At 35.7% G+C, this 21,712-nt stretch overlaps 1 protein-coding gene across 6 annotated transcripts in view; it reads left to right on the plus strand.

Moving 5' to 3' along the window:
- Nucleotides 1-21,712, plus strand: part of LOC149842842 (putative E3 ubiquitin-protein ligase ZFP1) — a 71,213-nt gene that overhangs the window by 43,015 nt on the left and 6,486 nt on the right. Inside the window, exon 3 of one of the 6 annotated variants that reach the window (XM_089999479.1) lies at nucleotides 2,743-2,972. The exons of 4 other annotated variants lie outside the window; for them this stretch is intronic. In XM_089999479.1, coding sequence (XP_089855605.1) covers nucleotides 2,952-2,972 — 21 coding nt within the window. In that variant the 5' untranslated portion in view covers nucleotides 2,743-2,951. Of the gene's footprint in view, nucleotides 1-2,742; nucleotides 2,973-6,287; nucleotides 6,340-21,712 lie in introns of those variants that run through there. One more of the 6 variants, XM_089999484.1, reaches the window with a different exon arrangement.

Here is a 21,712-nt window from a genome sequence, read left to right on the forward strand (position 1 = left end):
AAAAGGCATTTATTAAAGTGAATGACTTTCCATAAAAAATTATGCTCAATACCTTATGCACGAATAAAAATCTTATTCGTCATGTAAGGCAATCATAAGTGCATAAGGATCAATTATCAATATGAAAATTATTATTATTATTTTTTTCATAAGCTAGATCATAATTTATAACACTTCATATGCTACTTTTAATGCACCAAGAGTAAAGAGAAAAGTTAAAAACAAGTTTAAGCAAAATTTCATAAGATCATACTTATAAAATACACACAACACCATTATTTTAAAAATTCTCAAATTATTTTAAAATATATGACAATTTTTCAAGAAAGAACAAAGCAAAGTTCAATAATAGAACAAAAGCCAACAAATGCTCAAGCATACAAAATTGTATACATATATATCAAATAAAGCAAGTTTTAAAAAAAATTAAGATTCAAACATGATTTCAAAAAACATACATATATCTAATTTCACAAGATTAAAAAAATAAACCTTATAAGAACAATTCCAACAATAATAAAAAAACATTCCAAGCTTTTTTGTTTTGATAAAAAAGACCAACATATATATATTTAAGGATTAGAGAAAATAAGTGATTCCTCATGCATAATGCATGAAAAAGATAACACAAGAAATATTTAAAGATATAAGATACATACTAGGTCTAATTTTATCTTGAATCCAAGCCACACAACGATCATGAATACTTCACGAAGCACAAACTCGAACCAAAAAATCGCAAGAACCAAAAGAGACAAAATGCCAAGAAGAAATTCTTGGCTCTGATACCATGTAATAAAATAGCAGAAGAGTAAAATGATGAAAATACCCCTAGAGGGTATTTGCCTATATATATATATTGTGTCTCGTGTGTCTATTGTATCTTTAATTATAAAGTTGCGTACTTGCAAGCCTGTGGTTCACGATTGCGTATCCACTGTTGCTAATACATTATTTGGCAAAGCTCCCTTTTTCTGGTCGTAAATCTCATTCAGTCAATCTGATTGCTAAGTGCTGTTGTTTTAAATATTACCATGGAGCTGCTAGCATGTGTTGTGCATTGTTACCAGTCATGGTGTGATGCTGAGTGGTGACACAATTACTTAATTCTTTGAACTGAGTTTTCTTTTGGAGTTTGTTGTCCAGTTATAGCTTGCTCATTTGCCTTTCGAAAAGTGCTGAATTTTGATTGATCCTTAATAATGCATAAAACCTCTTATCTTTCTGGCCCTCGATGGGATTCAAGCCCTTTAACCACAGCTTTGGAGTGTAACTGGACTTCTTGGTTAAAAAATAATAAGCGGAAAATGAAAACTGTATAGTATCAATATCTGTTAAGAAATAAAACATTTTTTTATTAGTTACTGAATTAAACGAGCTTTTATGCTTTCTACTCATACGTTAAACTGGTTCTGCTTTCAGGTTGGATAACTGTTGTTTCCTATTATTTTTTTCAGAAAAAGCTTAGTGGACCTCATGTTTTGTAAAAGAAAAAAAATGTAATCTGCAAAAATGTTCTGGTTCTCTGATTGTAGAGAGTGATGATTATGATCCTGAGGAAGCCCAGGCTCTTATCCTGCATGCCACATGGATATGGGATTTTTACTACTGTACTGTATACTGTTTGTGATGAAAACTTCACTAAAAAGGTCTTCTTTCCCTTTCTAGAGCCATATCCATGTTGGTGTAGCTTTTACGGAGTTGAACCTTCAATACGGTTGACATGTGGAATCTTGTTGTTTTTCTTAGTGCAACCATAGTTTCTATTTGCTTGGTATATGAGGTATCCTGACTAACTTGGAGTGGATGAAGTACACTTACTGGACCTTGACCTCAGGTTGTAGAGTGTGCTACCAGCAACCTGAGATTAGGATTAAGGATTAAGATTTTATATTGTATCCTTGGTACATATACTAAAACAGATGTTTATGCTAGGTAGTGGAGTTTCAGGGGTGGTAAGATGTGTGAATTACTGAGTTAAGCTACCTTGGTCAGTGGTCACACTATGGTCTTCAAGCCACCTCTACCCACTGCCCATAACTCATAAGTGATTATACCAAGCTATGTCACATGAATATGGCTGAGTATACAGGGATATAGCCATTTTTATGTTCTCAATATGACTTGTGTGTAAAGGGATACAGAATGGGAGTCAAAATGGAGTGTCTGTGTGACATAGATACAAAGTATATGACAGTCGTTGAGCACATTTTGACCTGCTACCATGGGAGGGAACAGTGTGAAATCACCTGCAAATAAATCAGGTCAACTTTTCCCAGTTTCCTGCACTTTTGGCTTTAAGAATGTTTAAAGGTCAGTGTCCTTCAAGGCAATTGATTATTTTATTGTACTGCTCTTGAAAAATAATGTTTGCTTTTGAATGATTCTATTAGTGTATGTGACTCCTTTTATATTTGTTTCTATGTGGTCATCCCTAGGATTCTATGCGACTCTTTTTATATTTGTTTCAGTGTGGTCATCCCTGATTGAGGATTCTTTGTAAGTAAATGAAAAAGTTTCTAAGTATTGACTGGGCCCTCACTTTCTTTATATGGATTTTTTCTCATTTAGTTAGTAGTTTGAAAGAGCTTTTTCAATAAATTGGTTTTGTTACTGCCGAACATCCTCTCTCTCTCTCTCATCCATGCCTTTTATGTCATATTTACGTTTGAAATTTGAAGGTCATCCAAGTCTATTCTTATGGTTTCAGTTATGACTGCAGTAACCATTTCCTGTCTTTAGGTTTTAAAAAAGACCTTTATAGCTGGCTGCTCCATATTCAATTTATTGAAAGTACACTCGCCCACCAACTCCCCTGTTTGTTAACTCCAAGAGTACCACCTAGCACAACCACCATAATGGAAATGATTGGGACGATGTATCGGTGCAATTTTAGGTCACCTTATGACTGCTCCTATTACTTCCCAGATAAGCAACATTTAGAGTGAGTTATGTTGTGTTATGATCTTAAAGTAATTCTCTCTCCTTTCTCTTTATTTTTGTGCTCCATATGGGAAGGTTAATTGCATGGGTATTTCATTTGCTTCTTTCTTATTAATTCTGAAATTTCTGATAATACCTGAAGATGTCCTTTCATGGAAACATTTTCTTATTTGTTAATTCCATTTTAATTACGGTTGCAAATGGTTTGGATATGAATGGTGATTTTGCAAATTTTGGCTGTCCTGGATCCGAACCAAACCGATTCCCCAGTGTATTTTCTGATCCAAAATCTGAATCGTTTGCAACCCTAATTTTATTGTTCTGTACTTTCTTTCTAGAAATGATGGCATCATTTATATTCCATTTTTTTAATCAACCAGTGTAATTAGCCTTTTAGCTACTTCTTTTATTTAGCACACTTTTCTTCTATCCTTGTTGTACCTGACCATCTCTTAGGAACTTTTCATCATTCACGAGATTAAATGCAGAAAGTGTTGGAAATATATTGATCATGCATATATTTTGCATTTTATTCATACTATTTTATGCATGATCCAGTAAAAATTTGTATTAAAAACTCATTCTTATCAGTGTTTTTGAGAAACTGCTTTGAAATTGAAAATATGGTAAAATCACATATTTTAAGCTATTCCCTGCATTTTTTAAAGTTTTAATTAGTTTAGAATTTTTTGTTATTCATAGTTTAATTAATTTAGGAGTTTCAAATGGTAGTTTACTTTATTTAGACGTGTCTTTTTCTAAAACACATTTTTCTAAAAGAGTACTTATTTGAAATTTTTGAAAATTAATTGGCTTTTTAGAAAAATCATGTGGCACCCTAATTTTAGAGTATAAATTAGACTTTTTAAGAAGTGGAACACGTTTTTGCTTTCATAGAAAACGCAGGCCTCTGTCTCCCTCCCCCTCTTCTCTTCTTCTCCTGTTTCACTCTTGGTCAGTTCTTCCATCGGTTCCTCCTTTCCCTCTTGTTTTGTCTTGCTTCTAATCCCTGCTATCGCCCACTTCTCCTTGTCCCCATCGTTGGAGGTACGTGCAGCTCAAAGGTAAGACCACTTTCTTTTTCTCAACCCCTCCGTCAAAAACGGATCAGAAAGTACGTTTCTTCTCTCCCGTCTCTCCGTAGTTTCGTAGTTTTAGTTCCTGCATAGCATATATCATATCATTGCATATAGTTTATTTGATCATTGCATATTTAGTGCATATAGATTAGATTAGTTTTATTTTTAATATCCGAAAATATAAAAAGAAAAAAAATATGAAATAGTTTAGTGTAACTGTTTTCTCAATTTGTGTGCCGAGTTAGATAGTCGTATTATTTTATATAGTTAGTTCTTAAATGTAATTCACATCAAGTGCTGTCTTTTATTAGAATTGATTAGTTACTTTTCTTAGGCATAAACTAGTTTAATTAAAATTTAGATTAGATTAAAATAAATTGGCCGGTTTAGCCTTTAGTGTAATTAGCGTTTTCTTGAATAGTTAATTTATTAATTATTATTTTGCTGTTTTAAATTAATCATAGTTTTTATAGTTTAATGTTAGTTTTTGATTCAGTTATTTACTTTAGTTTTAACTTGATTCACGTCACTTGGTTTTAGTTCAGAAATTTTTCTTTGATGTTTGTTTTGCATAGTCATTGATTAGTACCTAGTTGCTGATTATTATTTATTTTAATTCATTATCAATTAGTTATATTAGATAGCATAGTACGTTCTTTATTATATTTCCAGCTTTGTCATAATTAATTATTACTTCTATCAGCCATTCATTAGTTTAGGTTTTGGTTAAAATAGTTAGTTAAAATATAAATCGGTTTCTTGGTTCCTTTTAATGTATAACTATTTAATTAGAATAGATAGAATAAGGTAGGTAGTTTAGTTATTTTCAGAATTTATTAGCTAGTTTGAATTAAATTAATTCATGTTAGTGTGTTAGTTTTATTCAGCTTTGATTTTTTTTTATCTGGCCAATAGATTTAGTTGTGTTAGATTAGTAATAGCCGGGGTTTTTGCTATTTGTTATTTTTTGTTCATGATGAATTAGTTAGGTTAACTCTTATTCTTGTTTCATGTTTTACATTTTATCTATACCGTCCAGCTGAGTTAGAATAGGTTAGTTGTTAATTGATATTCTTGTTAAATCTTGAAGTTTTGCATAATCGGTTAGGTAGTCTTTGTGTCTTCATGCCGTTAGTCTAATTAGTTTTAGTTAATGGTTATTGTGTTCTAGCTGTTATTAGTAGATTTTGAAGTTAGCTCCAGCAAGTTAGTTATTAATTAAATTAGTTAATTTGTTAGTTTGTTTCTTATTCTTGTTAATTAGTTATTTGTTAATAGTTGGTGTAGTCAATTCTTGATTTTTGGTTAGTCTAGTTTCTTATGTTCTTAGTTAAGTTGGTACAAATTTGTTTCTTGATAGTTAGTTTGTTTTGCTATTTTGTTATTTAGTGCTTTAGTTTGTTACAGGTTAGATCATATTTGTTACATGTAGTTAGTTTGTTCTTAGTAGTTATATTCTTGTTTTTGTGATTTTTCTTTAAACTAACCTTGAATTTTTGTTTAGTTTTTCTGTGTTTTGTTTTCGTTTTGTGATTTTGTTTTGCAGGGAAGCGGTTGATCGTGCGGTGAGCCCTCAAACGAGCGCTTGAAGAGCCCTCAAACGAGCCCCTGAAGAGCCCTTTGAGGTCCCCAAAAGGTCTTCTCAAAAGGCCCCTTTGAGCCCCTCAGGGTCTCCTTTCATTTCAGTATATAGCCCTTATCACCGTAGAGAAGAGTACAGGAGCTTAAAGATCACATAACAATAACTCTGAGGTTCACATAGGGAAGCAATGAAGATAAAAATGGACTACAAGGTCAAGCAATCAAAGACCTTTTTCTTTTCTTTTAGATTAGGGTTATTTAATTCATTAATTTGGGTCTGTAATAAAACCATTTATTATTATTTTTGAGCCCTCTACAAGAGGGTAATACATTGTAATAGTTAGTTATTTTCATATATTTTTATTTTCAAGGTAATAAAGAGTAAATTAGTTTTCTGTGGAATACAAAGTGTTTCTCTCATTCTCTGAGATCGACCCGGACTCCACCACTCGTGCGAGTCGGTTTTTATTGTTTTAAAATCTATTTCATAAAACTTACACTATATATTTACATTGCATTTTTTACCATCAATATTAATGTAAACTTGATTGAATAAGTTATTTTATTAGCTATTGTACATATTAGTATCCAATATTCTCATTTCTAGTTGCTATATAAAGTTTCTAAAGTAGTTTTTGGATCATCAATATTATCTAGGTGTTCGTTGGAGCCAGTGTTGTGAAAGCGTTGAGGCGTAGCGAGGCGCTGTACCAAAAATCGAGGCGAGGCGTAAAGCGTAAGCCTCAAATTTTTTTTTGAAAACTTTAAAAAAAGTATAAAAAATATCTAAAAATACAAATAAATAAAGAAATGCTTTATTGATGAAATAACAACCAATAAGAAATAGAAAATCTCAAATAAGTACTAAAAAATATGAGATTAACATATAAAAGTAACTAAAAGCTGATTACGTAACTGAAAAATATATGAGATTAACCAACAAAAGTTAAAATATACTAAGAAACTGATTACATAACTGAAATAACTGGAAAATATATGAGATTAACCTACAAAAATTACAATATATGAGATTATTATAAAAATATGAGATTAACCTACAAAAGTTACAATATATGAGATTATTATAAAAATATGAGATTAACATATAAAAGTTACTTTTATATGTTACTTTATGTAACATATAAAAACTGATTACATAACTGGAAAATATATGAGATTAACCAACAAAAGTTAAAATATACTAAGAAACTGATTACATAACTGAAATAACTGGAAAATATATGAGATTAACCTACAAAAATCTTGTTGATTATGTCTTAGAAATCTTAAAAAAAAAAAAAATTGCTTCTCATGCCTCAGGCTTGCGCCTTGAGGCGCAGAGGGCTGCGCCTCAATGCAAGGCACGCCTTTTGCGCCTCAATGCACATTTTTGATAACACTGGTTGTGACTCTCTTGGTTAAATAAAAATTTCATTATGAAATGACATTTGGAAATAGAACAATAGGTAATTACTTTTTTAGCAAATTGAATTATCAACTGTTGTTATTTCTACCGCTGTAACATTATTCTAGATGTATTTGATCAACCCTGTCCACTTTTCTCCATGGTTCATTCAGGTTGATTCAGATTTTGAGCTATTAGATGTTCAAAAAGTATTATCCTATGGTGAGTTCAGAAAATATTATTCTACTGCAATAACAGTTACACTGTTTTAGTTCAAGAAAGAATCACCAGATAGATCATGGAACTACCATTCAATCTTGTGTTAGAACTTCAGTGCAGTTCCTGTTAAGAGAGGTAATGAAGTTTGGCGTGCGTGGACACTGTCTGTGATATACTGGTTGTATTGTTAACTTCTTGTTTCCAAGTTACAGGAATGACACTGCAAATTGTTGTTTGTGGAGTAAACAGCTAACTGTTGTGGGAAACTTGTTCTGAAACACACTTTATGAGGTTTGACTTTGTTGTCAATAATTATCTTGCAGAATTGCAGGTCGGTCTTTCTAACCTGGGCTAGTGTCAAGTTTCTTCTACGCATGTCATTTTGGTTGACTTTTCATCATCAACCCTTGACCTATTGCAATCTTTGGTTCATATTAGGGGAATTCTATTTTTGAGTGGCCACAAGATCCCAATATATTGTCTGATAGTTCCCACTTTTACTTCACTGTGCGTATATGAGAAACCTTTTTTTATATGTTTTTTTTTGTGTTCCCTAATCTTAACTGTGGCAATTGCAATAACTATCCCTATTTTAGGAGGCATAGCTACTTGGGAGCTTATGCTGTGGTTTGTTAATATATATATATATATATAAACCGAAATACCCCTAATATTTTGGTCTTTTCACTACCACATTTTTTATTTCAGCCTTTTTTACTTCTCTTTTATTTTCTGTACTTTTTCTTTTTTGGATTGATGGGGCAGCTCCAACTGGTTGTTGGAGCTGCTCCCTTGTGTATCTTTGTATTATAAATAGGCCTTCACGGCCTTTGTATTCTTCACTCTTTTAAGAGCTTTCCTATGCAAATAACAAGAATATTTTGACCTTTGTGAGGGTGGTGTGGCTTATTCAATCAAGTGCTATTCTTGATTAAAGTGTGTTCTTGCAAGTCCATAAGTGACGTCTTTTGGATTTAATCAATTTCATTATATGGTATCAGTGCTTTAGTGCTTTTGAAGTATTATTCCAATAGTATCAAGAGGTGGATCATGAGTTTAGTGAAACAGTGAATCGTAGATTGTTGCATCGAAAAACGCACTATCTCAAACAAATCTTGTATTGTCTTTCTTTCTCTCTCTATCTCTACACTCTCATACTCTCTCTCCCTTCTTCATATTGTAAAGAAATAGAGAATGAAAGGGAAGTAATCGTCTCCATTCTCGTACGACTCAATGATACCAATTATGTGATGTGGTCATCCATAGTAAAGCACAAAATATGAGAAAAGGGTCTATGGGGTTTGGTTGATGGTACCGAAAAAGCGTCTATACTCATTCTTACCAAAATTGAGAATGAAAAAGAAGTTGCTCTTCAAGGAGAAAAAATGTCTAAAGCCATTTTCGATTATGAAAAAAAATAGAAAGAGTGGAGGATGGGTCATTCCAAGATAATTTGATGGCTCATCAATAGCGTGGGCATCCGCAAGTGCTCTAGCTTAGCAAAATTTGATTTCGCTAGTGATGCATGGAAATATCTTAAAGACATGTATAGTCTTAAAGATATTGCTCACATATGCAATGTTCAAAACAAAGTAAGGACTATGACTCAAGGAGAGATGAGCATTAGGGAATATTACAATGCACTCTCTCTCCTTTAGGATGAATTTGGCTCTTCTTGAGCCAAAATGTCATTACCCCTAAGATGTAGAAGTTCGTGAAGTATTTTACATTTAAAATACTTCTAATATTCTTCACTCTTTTAAGAGCTTTCCTATAGATGACTCCAAATGCTTCGGCTCACTATCTTTGGCTCAACAAATCGAGGCACTACAACCAATGTTCAAAACTCAAGCTTCTTCCGTCTTGGGCACAGCCATATCCACAAGTGGTGACCCTGGTAAGACTTCTTGGATCCTTGACTCCGGTGCCTCTTTCATATGAGTCCATATTATCTGAATATTATAATAACCCAAATAATTCTTATGTTTTAACCGACGATGAAACATCTTTGAAAATCAAAACTTTTGGGTTTTTTTTTAAATAACCAATCTTTCACATACCAAATATTAGAGTAGTACCAAATTAAATTTAAATCTTTTATCTGTTTCTCAAGTTATGGATCATGGATGCAAAGTCTTGTTTTTATCTAATGATTGTTTAATACAAGATCTCTAGTGCGGGAAGCTGATTGGGTGAGGCCATAGAAGAGAAAATCTCTATGTAATGGATAATCTTGAGTTATCAAAACATACTTTTTGTAATTTTGTGAAAAAAAAGATATAGAAAATTGGCACAAAGGACTAAGACATCCTAGTGTGTCTGAATTACACTAGTTTCAATTTCTTACAAGTTATAAGGAAAGAGATTTTGTTTGTAAATATTGCATTCTTGGTAAAATGAAGTCTTTATCCTTTGGGCCAAGACATTTTATATCTAAAATTCATTTGAGTTAGTGCATTCGGATGTGTGGGGACCAACTTTAGTTATATCCAAAGGAGGTGTATCGTATTATGTTGTGTTTGTGGATGACTATAGTAGTCATTCTTGGATATTTTTTCTTAAACAAAAATCAGAAGTGTTTGATTGTTTTAAAAAATTTCATTGCTATATAAAGGCTCAATTTAAAACCAATATTCAAATTTTTAGAACCGATTTTGGGGGAGAATTTGTGTCAAAAGAGTTCAAAAATTACCTTGGTCTATATGGGATTATTTATAAAAAATATTGTCCATACACTCTTCAACAAAATGGACTAGCTGAAAGGAAGCATAAACATATTATTGAGACCACTACAACACTTGTGTCAAGAAATGTTTCAAAAGGTTTTTGGGTCGAAGTCGCCCTTACGGCAGTTTATTTGATAAACAAAATGCCTTAAAAAAACATTGAAAATATCTCTTTATTAAAAAATTATTTAAAACATCTTCCGATCATAAAAGGTTAAGAGTCTTTGGATGCAAATTTTTTGTCCTTACCAATAAGAATGACAAACTTTCTCGAAAAGCAATTTCTTGTGTTTTTTTAGGCTATGTCGAAAATCAAAAGGGATATAGATGTTATGACATTGGAAAAAATAAATTATATGTTTCACGAAATGTTACCTGTCTTGAAAACGAAAATGGTTTTAGCAAGGAAAAAATCCAAGAGAGTTATGACTAGTCATTTCTTTTTTACCTTGTCAATGAACATGAAAGGTGTGAAAATATTCATGATGTGCATGAGAGTAAAAATGAAGACACTCATGATGCAAATGAGAATGCAAATGAGGGTCTTAATAATATAGACCTATCTCATAGTGATATACAAACCTATACTCGACGCACCGAAGACCATCCATCATGTGCTTTAGAAAGATATTCCCAAAATCAAGATGTAGATTCTTTGAATATTAGAAAATCCGTAAGAATTTCAAAAGGCCCTAGTAGATTTGTATTCTATGATTCTTTTGAACTAAGGTATAGATCATGTCTATTGGACATACACTCATATACAGAACCAACATCTTACTATGAGGCTAAAAATCATCAAGAATGGATTAAGGCAATGAATGATGAATTAGTAGGCTTGGAAAAGACCAAAACTTGAGAAATCCAAACATTATCTATAATAAGCAGGGCATATTAAATCAGATTGCCCCAAAGTTGAAAAAGATCGATACAAGTGTGTTTTTAGGCCTCCTGATAGGTTTATATCCCATGCACCCTTTTCTCCTAACTATTAAGCATGTCTTATCGTCATTCACTCCTATCGTGAACCATCTAACTACAAAGAAGCCAAAGACCAACCTCAATAGATAGAAACCATGAAAGTAGAACTAGATGTTTTCTATAAAGCTAAAACTTGGGATGTAGTATTTTTATCCTTGGAAAAAAGACAATAGGATGTAGGTCGATATTTTAAGGTCAAAACCAAAAGTGATGGCAGTTTAGAAAGGTACAAGGCTAGGTTAGTCATCAAAGGTTATTCTCAAGAGTAGAAGATAGACTATGACGAAATCTTTGCTCTTGTTGCTAGAATTATTAGTGATAAAACTCTTATAGCTGTCACATTTATCAAAAAGTGGCCTATTTGTCAATTAGATGCTAAGAATGTTTTTCTTAATGGAGACTTTAGTTAAGTGTATATGGATCCTCGTCTGGGTTTTGAAATTGAAGAAAGGTAAGTGTTTTGTCTTCGCAAGGCCTTATATGGCTTTAACAAGCTCCACAAGCTTGGTATGATAAATTCAATAAGGTCATGATTGATCTTGAATTTATATCTTGTTATTACTGACATTGCTCTTTTTGTAAGTCTACAAGTACTGATATAGTTGTTTTCTATGTCACGGGGATTCGACGAACTAGGTGCCGCACCCCTGTTGTAACGACCCCAACTCATACCCCTTGAAAACGCGGATTTTTTTTAACCATTGCGGAAACCTTCCCAGAAACCCGGGGCCTTTACAGTTCCACTCCCAATTGGATAAAACAACCAACTACAATAGAGCTTACATTTATCATCCCAAACCATAGCAAGTCATTCTTTATTAATAATGAAAGAAAGAGTATCTAACATTAATTGCAAAGGACATATCAGAGTTATTTTAATGACATAAAAGTAAATAAAGAAATAGACTGAGCCACGCTGTCCCTCGGTGAACTATCCAGCAAAAACATGACACCCGTAACTCTACCAGAAGCTGGTCGCTTCACTGGTCTCCTACGGCTGCTGCGAAAACCACAAATAGAGGGTGTCAGAAATCCAAAGAATTCAGCGTACGAATCCCTCTAATGAAATAAATGAGCATAAAGAATACATATAAGATTTCATGCAATAATTTAGATGAATGCAATTATGACAATTACATAATTCAAGTAAGCATTCATGCAAGAAGGAGCATTTGTTAAGCATGAATGAACATTTAACAAATAACAGGGTCACAATTTAAGTAAGCAAGACATTTAGCATGCATTAGAACTTAAACATCATGCATCCACCAACATGTAATAATTAAGGGAAGAAGTAAAATGCGCATGATTTATGTGCAATGCATGAACACTTTATTATCTTTCCTTAGAGTTTTCTTTTCCATATGCATGCCCTATTAAATGCATATAATTTAAGTTCTTCTTTTTAATTATTGTTGCCCGCAGATACACCAAACGAGTAAAATTACTCAAGGTCAAGTTAGGTTCCCAGGGTAGCTTAGCACACACGTTTTATTTTATTACTAGGTTCTAAACTTAGCTCTCAACCGAATCACCTTCAGAACATTAGACCTTCACATCTAATGTCGGGACACCAGAAACTCTCTATGCCCACAAGTGTCACTTTCTTGGTATACCAAAACAACAACTGTGTCGAACACACCACCCCTAGGTAAAGTGTCAGACTCTTCCTAAAGCCGTGGTCAGGAGAAAGAACCTCAATATCGGGTCCAAGGGTAATAAGTAAAGCACACAGAGTTTTTATATTACACTGTTTTTATTCATTATCTTTTTATTAAAAGCCAATTATTGAGTTTTGCAATTTAGCATGCAAAAGCAAAGGCAAAGCTCGCATCTACCCCTGCAAGAACCATCACAGGACTCCTGCCCATAGAAACACATAGAACAATACAATATAGTGCAATAAAAATAAATACGATTTTTGTGATGCATTTAAAATGCATAAAAGAAGAGCAAACCAAAGCTCGAGGCCCACCAGGCCCATGATGATTCATTTCAAACATCAATGCATCGTATGCAAAAATCATAACAATATGAAATTTATGCAATGATACCAACATGATTCCAAATGCATATTCATTCATACCAATTTAACAATGTGCATGTATTTGTTAAATGGGCTGAGGGGCTGCTGCCGTAATTGATATCCTGCTCGAAAAACAGAAACAGGAAGAGGGAAACGAGAAGAGACAGAGAAAGAGAGAGAGAGAGAGAGCTGCGCAAAAGCTAGGGCTGCTCAGAATGTTTCAACAACACAGCCACCGAGCCCTAAACATTACATATAAACAAAATACAATGGTTATATTATATAAATGCCATTAATGAAAACCCTACGCACGTTAACATGTTAAAATAGAACGTGCGTATTAACGTGCGTATGGATCTGGAATCCAGACCCATACGCATGTTCTATTTTAACACCCTCCCTCAAGTTGTACGTGGTCTTGGAGCATGTACAATTTGCCTTTTAACAACCAGAATTGATGTCTTGTTAACCCTTTGGTAAACAAGTCTGCTACTTGGTCTTCTGTTCAAACATGACGTAGTTCTATCTCTTTCATCTCGACTTTCTGCCGTATAAAATGTTGATCAATCTCAATATGTTTCGTTCTGCTATGCTGAATGGAGTTACATGCAATATTTATTGCGCTTTGATTGTCGCATAGAAGAGATGATCGAATAATTGTCTCCCCAAGATCACTTAATAAGTGTCTAATCCATGTAGCTTCTGCTGTGCCTACAACCATCGACCTGTATTCTGCTTCTGTACTCGATCGTGCCACTGCTTTTTGCTTTCTACTGCTCCAAGACACTAAATTATGTCCAATGTACACACAATATCCAAAGACGGACCGTTTCTCATCTGGATCTCCTGCTCAATCTGCATCTGTGTAAGTGATGAGTTCATGACCTTGATGTAGGTTATTATTCTTGCGATAAACAAGTCCGTCTCCTATAGTTCCCTTTAAATAACGTAGAATGTGTTTCACGGCTTTCATATGACCTTCTGTTGGAGCATGCATAAACTGCGATACCTGATTGACGACATAAACTATATCAGGTCTGGTAAAGGTCAAATATTGCAACATCCGTACAAGACTTCTATACGTTGTAGGATTGACACAAAGGTGGCCATCTTCAGAGCTCAACCTTTGATGTAATACATGTGGTGACTGGTTTGCAATTGGTCATCTCGGCCCTTTCAAGAAGGTCAAGTGTGTACTTTTGTTGCATGAGTGTCAATGTGTCTCTTTGTCTGTCAACCTCTACGCCAAGGAAGTATCTCAACTCTCCCAAATCTTTCATTTTGAAAACTTTCATCAAAAACCGCTTTACTTCTTGCACATGATTATCTGAATTCCCAGTGATCACAATATCATCAACATATATAAGAAGAAGTACGACGGTACCCGACTTCTGGTAAATAAAAAATGAGTGATCCAGAGGGTATCTTCTAAAACCATAGCCTTGAATTTGCATGGAAAAACTTTCAAACCAAGAGCGAGACACCTGTTTCAACCCATATAGAGACTTTCTTAACTTGCACACCCAGGTAGTAGGATCTTTCTCGGCATACCCAGGAGGTTGTTCCATATATACTTCCTCCTTTAAAACCCCATGCAAGAATGCATTTTTAACATCCATCTGACTAAGCTTCCATCCTTGGTCGACTGCCAAAGATATGATGCACGAATTGTGTCTATTCTGACTATCGGACTAAAAGTTCTATTGTAATCTTCACCATAATGTTGCGTGAATCCCCGAGCAACAAGCCGTGCCTTATATCTGTCAATACTTCCTTCGGGCTTATATTTTGTTTTATAAACCCATTTTGAACCAACTATGGTCGAGGTACTATTTCTCAAGTTTGGCACTCATGAAGGGCTTCCATTTCTTCATTCATAGCCTCAATCCAGTGACGAGATTGAAGAGCTTGATTAAAACAAGTGGGTTCATTTTGGTTTGTGAGCGGGGACATAAACAACTGAAAATCAAGGGAAAAAGCCTCATAACTTACCCATCGCTGAATAAGATGTCTGATGTGTGACGGCCTTGGAACCGGATCACTAGAGACGACTTCTGCATCCCTCGACCCTGTATTTCTGTCCCTTCTAGTGTAAACCTGACCAGCGAAGCGCTCAACTGAAGGTGGCTCAACTGGAAATGGCTCAAATGAGGATGGCTCGACATGCATCTGTGAGTCTCCTGACTCCCTACTCAAATTGAAGGAAGAACAAGTCGCCTGACGTGTCTCCCCTGTATTGGCAGATAGATCCGCACTCATCCATGGATCATATACTTCTATTTCTCGACATGGCAACCGTTTGGAGTCATTGATCTGAAAATTCTGTTCATCGAAAACAACATTCTTGGATGTTCTAATATGTTTTGTATTAGAGTCATAGCGTCGATAGCCTTTGTATTCATCCGCATACCCAACAAATATGCACTTAACGGCCTTATCCTGAAACTTATTCTGCATGGAGGAATCAATATGCACATAGTATACACAACCAAAAACACGTATCTCATCATAGGAAGAATGTTTTTCAAATAAAATATAGCACGGAGATTTTCGATCCAGAAGCGCCATAGGAAGACGGTTTATGATATGAACAGATGTGTGAAAGGTTTTTGTCCAAAGACTGATGGGCACCTTGCTGTCATGTAGCATACTCATCGCACTTTCAACAATACGCCAGTGTTTTCTCTCCGCAACCCCATTTTGTTGAGGAGTATGAGGGCAATAAACCCGTCGACTTATTCATTTATCTTGAATAAAAGCAATAAACTCGTTTGATGAATACTCTCCTCTACCATCACATTGTAAATGCACAATATCACTGAAAAACTTTGTTTTGACCATTGAATTCTCGAAATACTTGAAAGACTTCATATTTATGTTTCATGAAATATATCCAAGTATAACGGGAATAAGAATCAACAAATATAATATAGTAACGACTATCAAAGAGAGAAGGAATAGGGGCGGGTCCCCAAACATCAGAACAAATAATCTCAAATGGCTTTGAAGCTCTTTTATTAATATTGTGAAAGGGAAGAACATGACTTTTGCAGATTTCACAGGATGAACATTTTTTATTCTCTGAAAGTGAGCATAAACTTGACTTTGGAAGAAGACCATTAGATACAAGATTTTCAATGAAACCTCGACTACAATGTCCCAAGCGACTGTGGCTTATTACAATAAGATGAATCAAAAAATATTAATGGACTGAAGGACAAAGACTCTGAAGACGAAGAGACTGAAGAATGCTTAGACAGCTCCAACTGGAGAACTGGGACTGAGGGAATCTCCTTGAAGACGTACATGTTTCCTTGTCGCTCCCCCTCAGCGAATGTCTCCTTCGTTTGTAGATCCTTAACATAAACAGAGGAGGGAGTAAATTCGACTGAAGAATGAAAATCGTCAACAAGTTTAGCCACAGAGACAATGTTCTTTTTAATATTAGGAGCAAGAAGGACATTAGACAAGTGAAGTGAGGATTTCGACATAGGAATATGTGCATTGCCAGTATAACTAATGGAGTGAAAAGTTCCATCTCCCGTAACTATACTACCTCTTTCAAGATAAGGCAATAAGTGAGATAACTTACCCGCATTACCCGTGATATGAGTGGCAGCACCAGAGTCAACATACCATTCTCCTTGTTCATTTTGCTTGATCGTCATCTGTGACAGTGCTGATAGTAAAAGTTGTTGCACATCGGTAAATGGCGCTTTCGTGTCCACAACAGTGCCTGACTTATTCTCAATTTTATTTGTCTTTCCTCTGTTCTGCGGATTAAACCAACAGTCAGCTTTCACATGTCCTCTTTTGTTACATAGGAAGCAAGTGGGCACTCTCCTTTGATTCCCTGCATTAAAAACACAAAATATTAGGTGTAGGCAAGATACCACGACCTCCTTGCCCAAAACATCCTCGGCCTCGGCCTCCTTGATATCCTTCATTTCCTTGTCCAAGACCTACAGAAGTGTCCATAGCCAAAACTGAGTGAGAACGAGCTGATTCATTTCCTTCCGCCCGTTGTCTCATACTCATCTCATGTTGAAGAAGCTTCACCTGAAGGTCATCAAAGTTAGGCAAGCAGGGAAGACAGGACAATGCTGTAGTAAACATGTCAAAATCAGGGCCCAATCCATTAAGAAGTTGTACTTTATCTTTATCTGAAATAGCACTTCCAATAATGGCCAATTGGTCAGTAATACTCTTCATGCGGCCTATGTATTCCATAACTGTCATTGAGCCTTTTCTCAAATTTTGAAACTCATTTTTTAAATACATAACTCGAGCTTCTGATATCTGAGAGTATGTTTGAGACATCTTACTCCATAGATCTGCCGCAGTGCAATCATCTGAAAGAGTAGCCAACACTTTTTGAGAGAGTATTGACGTGATATAAGCAACCAAAGACTGATCTCTCTTTCTCCATGCTGTATAATCTGTATTTTTAACAAACTTAATAATTATGTCACCTTGCTCATCCTTGGTTTCCTGCAAAATAAGTTGTGGTGGCACAGGAATACAGCCATCCAAATGTTCATCAAGATCCTGACTCTGTATGAACGGAAGTATCTGTCTCTTCCATGTCAAGAAATTATTATGTGTAAGTTTTTCTGTAACAAGCTGATTTAAAAAGTTTGCAGAGGGGCTAGAAAAAGTAAAGAATCCATAACAGTGGAGCAACTAGTAAACAAATTTAAGAAGTTTAAGAAAGAAATCAAATTATGACCCAGAAAATAAAGAAAAAAGAAGGTAGATTCAATTCACTATAGAAATCAGAATAAAATCTGTGACACAGAGAATAGCATACTCACAATATTCAAGATTGCAAAGAAGAAACCAGATTTGCGTCACAGGAAATAAAGAAAGGTGAAGACAGATTCATGGCAGAAAAACAACAATAACAAATGAAGAATAAGAATAGTAAGAAGGATTAAGGCAGACAAAAGAGAGAACTACCTGTTCAGGGTCGTGATACCACACATTGGATAGGAACACGAACCTGCTGTCTAGATTCGCAAAATCAGATTTTAGATGCAAGAAAGAACGACACAGATAAAAGATTTTAGATGCAAGAAAAGACGACCCAATACGAGAAAGAACGACACAGCAGATTTTAGATGCAAGAAAGAACGACACAGATAAAAGATTTTAGATGAAAAAAAATGACCCAATATAAGAAAGAACGACACAGGAAGTAGATTGTAAATGCACGTCTGATCAAGGCCAGTCACGAATCTGCTCTGATACCATGTTAAATGGGCTGAGGGGCTGCTGCCGTAATTGATATCCTGCACGAAAAACAGAAACAGGAAGAGGGAGACGAGAAGAGACAGAGAAAGAGAGAGAGAGCTGCGCAAAAGCTAGGGCTGCTCAGAATGTTTCAACAACACAGCCACCGAGCCCTAAACATTACATATAAACAAAATACAATGGCTATATTACATAAATGCCATTAATGAAAACCCTACGCACGTTAACATTTAAAATAGAACATGCGTATTAACGTGCGTATGGATCTGGAATCCAGACCCATACGCATGTTCTATTTTAACAGTATTCACCATCCATGTGAAATTGTTTTCATGTAATGACTTAACACATGCATTCATTCATGATTCATAAGTACATAAGAACATTTATGCAGGATTGTACATGCTAAACACACATCAATTTCATGTATGCACATGCACTTGAAACCAATCCATAAATGCACGATAATTAAACATGTCTCATAAATGTAGGGATATGAAAATTTTCATTCATAACATGTGTTAACATCCACACACGTGAACATAACCCGGATCTAGAAATTGAATTTCAGGGCTGCACCCATTCATATCATGTATGCACCTGTACCAAAACAAAGTTTGCAATAACATATTAACAGGCATGCATTCATATCCAAACATGCTAAATTCAAACTAAGCATAAGAAGAACTTCATTCATCAGATTAAGTCCACCATACTTAGCAAAAGTTCTAGCAGGAACACTAAGTCACTTGTGTATGCTTATTCCACAATGCATATGTATTCAATGTTTTCAGCAAGCACATCATTACACTTTTTTTTTCTGAAAAATACCATGCATACACCATGATTTCAACATATAGTTTCATGCATTTATTCAGTCCGTGACATGATTCACCCATAGGAATCGATTCCCACGAGAACTAGGCATTAAACGGATGCATATGCATTACTTAAAAATTATGTTCTAGCACAAAAAAAAATATGTACAGAATTTTTATTTTTGAAAGATGAAAAGAGTAAAAAAATGCATGCATGGAAAGGGATCCATAGATCTTCTTTCGTATATCTTAGAGTGATCACATAGATCTACTCTTTTACCATGGTTTTTGATCATGGTATAACATGAGAATCGAATCGGTATTCGATTTCTCACTTATGTCAAAAGAAGAGACCCGTACCTTTGATCAAAATCGAAAAATAGAGAAGAATGATGGTGGAACAAGGGTTGTTGGAGAAGAGGAACCATCTTCCTCCTTTCTTCCTCTCTTTCTCTCTTTGTCTTTTCCCTACCTCGGGAGGTTGCGTCGTCGCGCGTGCGTACGACTGTAGGCGAAGTAGGACACAGGCACGAGCAAGATCTGTCATGTGAATTGCAAACAAACAAACGTGATTATTAACATACAGGAAGTATTGACCCCAACCCAAAATACAACATACCTTAGGGTTTTGAACTTGCAACGTCCCAACACACGGTGACGTGCACTATCAGCTCCTACCCACAAGTGAAGAACATTTGGTCCTACCGAAAAGGGAAATCAGGCAGGGGCATTGCCCTTACCTGACAACCGAAAAAAGGGAGGCGGCAGGGGCGTGCCCCTGCCTGCTGAAATTACAGAAGCGATAGGGGGCGATCCCCTGCCTGCCGAGAACTGAGAGGCAGCAGGGGGCGAACCCCTGCCTGCTGAAATTACAGAAGCGATAGGGGGTGATCCCCTGTCTGCCGAGAACTGAGAGGCAGCAGGGGCGAGCTCCTGCCTACCAAAAATCGAGGCGACAGGGGGCGATTCCCTGCCTGCCACAAACAGAGAGGTGGCAGGGGCGTGCCCCTGCCTACAGAAAACAGAGAGGCGACGTCTGGATCGCTAGGGTTTACAGAGAGGGGAGGTCACAGGAAGTGGGAGCAGGGAGGGCGCAGGTTGAGAGCCCTCCCTCCCCTCTGCACGATTATTAAAGAGCACAGAGGGGGGAGATTCGGGAGACCCTCAAGGGGAAGGGGAAAGCGGCGCAGAGGGTTTAAAAGGCCCTCGTCCCTGCGTCGCATTCGTATAACCCTAATGGGTATTATGGATCCGGGTCGGATCTGGATCCGACCCAGGTCCGAGTTTTTTTTTGAATCACATGGGTCTTACACGCATCGATGAGACGCGATGCAGGTGCGCGTGTGGGTGCGGCACCTGATGCGGTCAACCCGACTTTGGGTGCAGTCAACACACCTAGGATCATATATGTCCAAATTTTGGACTTAAAAAAAACAATTCGCCTGATGAAATGGGCTTGAGGATTAGGGCAAAATAGTTTTTCTCTGTCTCCCGACCCCGACGCTGCGATCCTGAGCTGCGATACGTTGACGTCGGTGACGCCTACCAGCTGCTATCGTCCGGCGAGCGCGACGCTTCCTCTCCATATCCAAGGTACGCATTCTCTCTCTCTCTCATTCTCTCCTTCAATCTCTCTCTCCACTCGTCTCTCAATCTCTCGGCTACCTCTCTCTATATTGTTCCCCTTTTTCGTGCCTCTCTCTCTCAACTCAATCTCTTTCCCCCTTACTTTGTACCTCTCTCTCTCTCAATCTCGGCTAAACACCATTGTTGCCCATTTTTGAAAAAAATATTTACCTATTTTAGGGAAAACTCAGTTTGGCTGGCTCGTTTTCTTAAAAATCTATCTTTTAAGAGTTTTTACGTGTAAAAACTATGTAATATAAACATTATACATAATATACATAGATATATTATACATAATATGTCTGATGGGACGTTGCAAGTTGGAATCCTAATCGTATGGCCCGTATTTGGGTCTGTCAAATTTTTTTTTGCTGCTTTAAGCAGCCATTTTGCAAAACATTCTGGCCGAATTGAGTTTTCACAAGCCCAGCCAAGCCAAATCGAGTTTTTCCTGACATATGGTTGCTTATGATGTGTATTACTTATTGATGACTTAATGTTGGGTAATTTGATTGTTATTACTAATTTTGTTACTTAAAATTTGGTTGAATGCTCGTATTTTTATTACTAACTTACTACTAGTCTACTATTGTTATTGTTAAATACTTAGATACTTTTAACATTTGTTATTGTTACTAGTTAAAATTTTAGTAACATATTACTCTACTGCCTAAAATTTGTTAAAATTTTGTTACTAGTTAAATACTTAGATAGATCAAGTTGCATTAATGTTATTGTTATATATTTTTCTCGTACCTTTAGGTATTTATTTATACGTATGGTACTACTACTAGTCTACTATTGTACATGTTATTGACCTTGCACTCAATGTTTTCAATCTTGATTGTGTGCATAATTGATTTTAATATAACATTTTTTTCGTTTTCAAGACAAAAATGATGGATAAAAGGAAAGGACTTGCGTCATCCTCATCCCCACATATAAGTTCTGCTGCTAGTGTTACTGGTAGTTGTAGTGGGAATGTTGATTCAAGTTCTTTAGCTGCAACATGTGATGATGGAGGGCCACTATGGGTACATATAGATAAGCTTGTA

This window comes from Nuphar pumila, chromosome 3, assembly GCF_984573655.1.
Source record: "Nuphar pumila chromosome 3, dmNupPumi1.hap1.1, whole genome shotgun sequence".
Classification (NCBI taxonomy): Eukaryota; Viridiplantae; Streptophyta; class Magnoliopsida; order Nymphaeales; family Nymphaeaceae; genus Nuphar; species Nuphar pumila.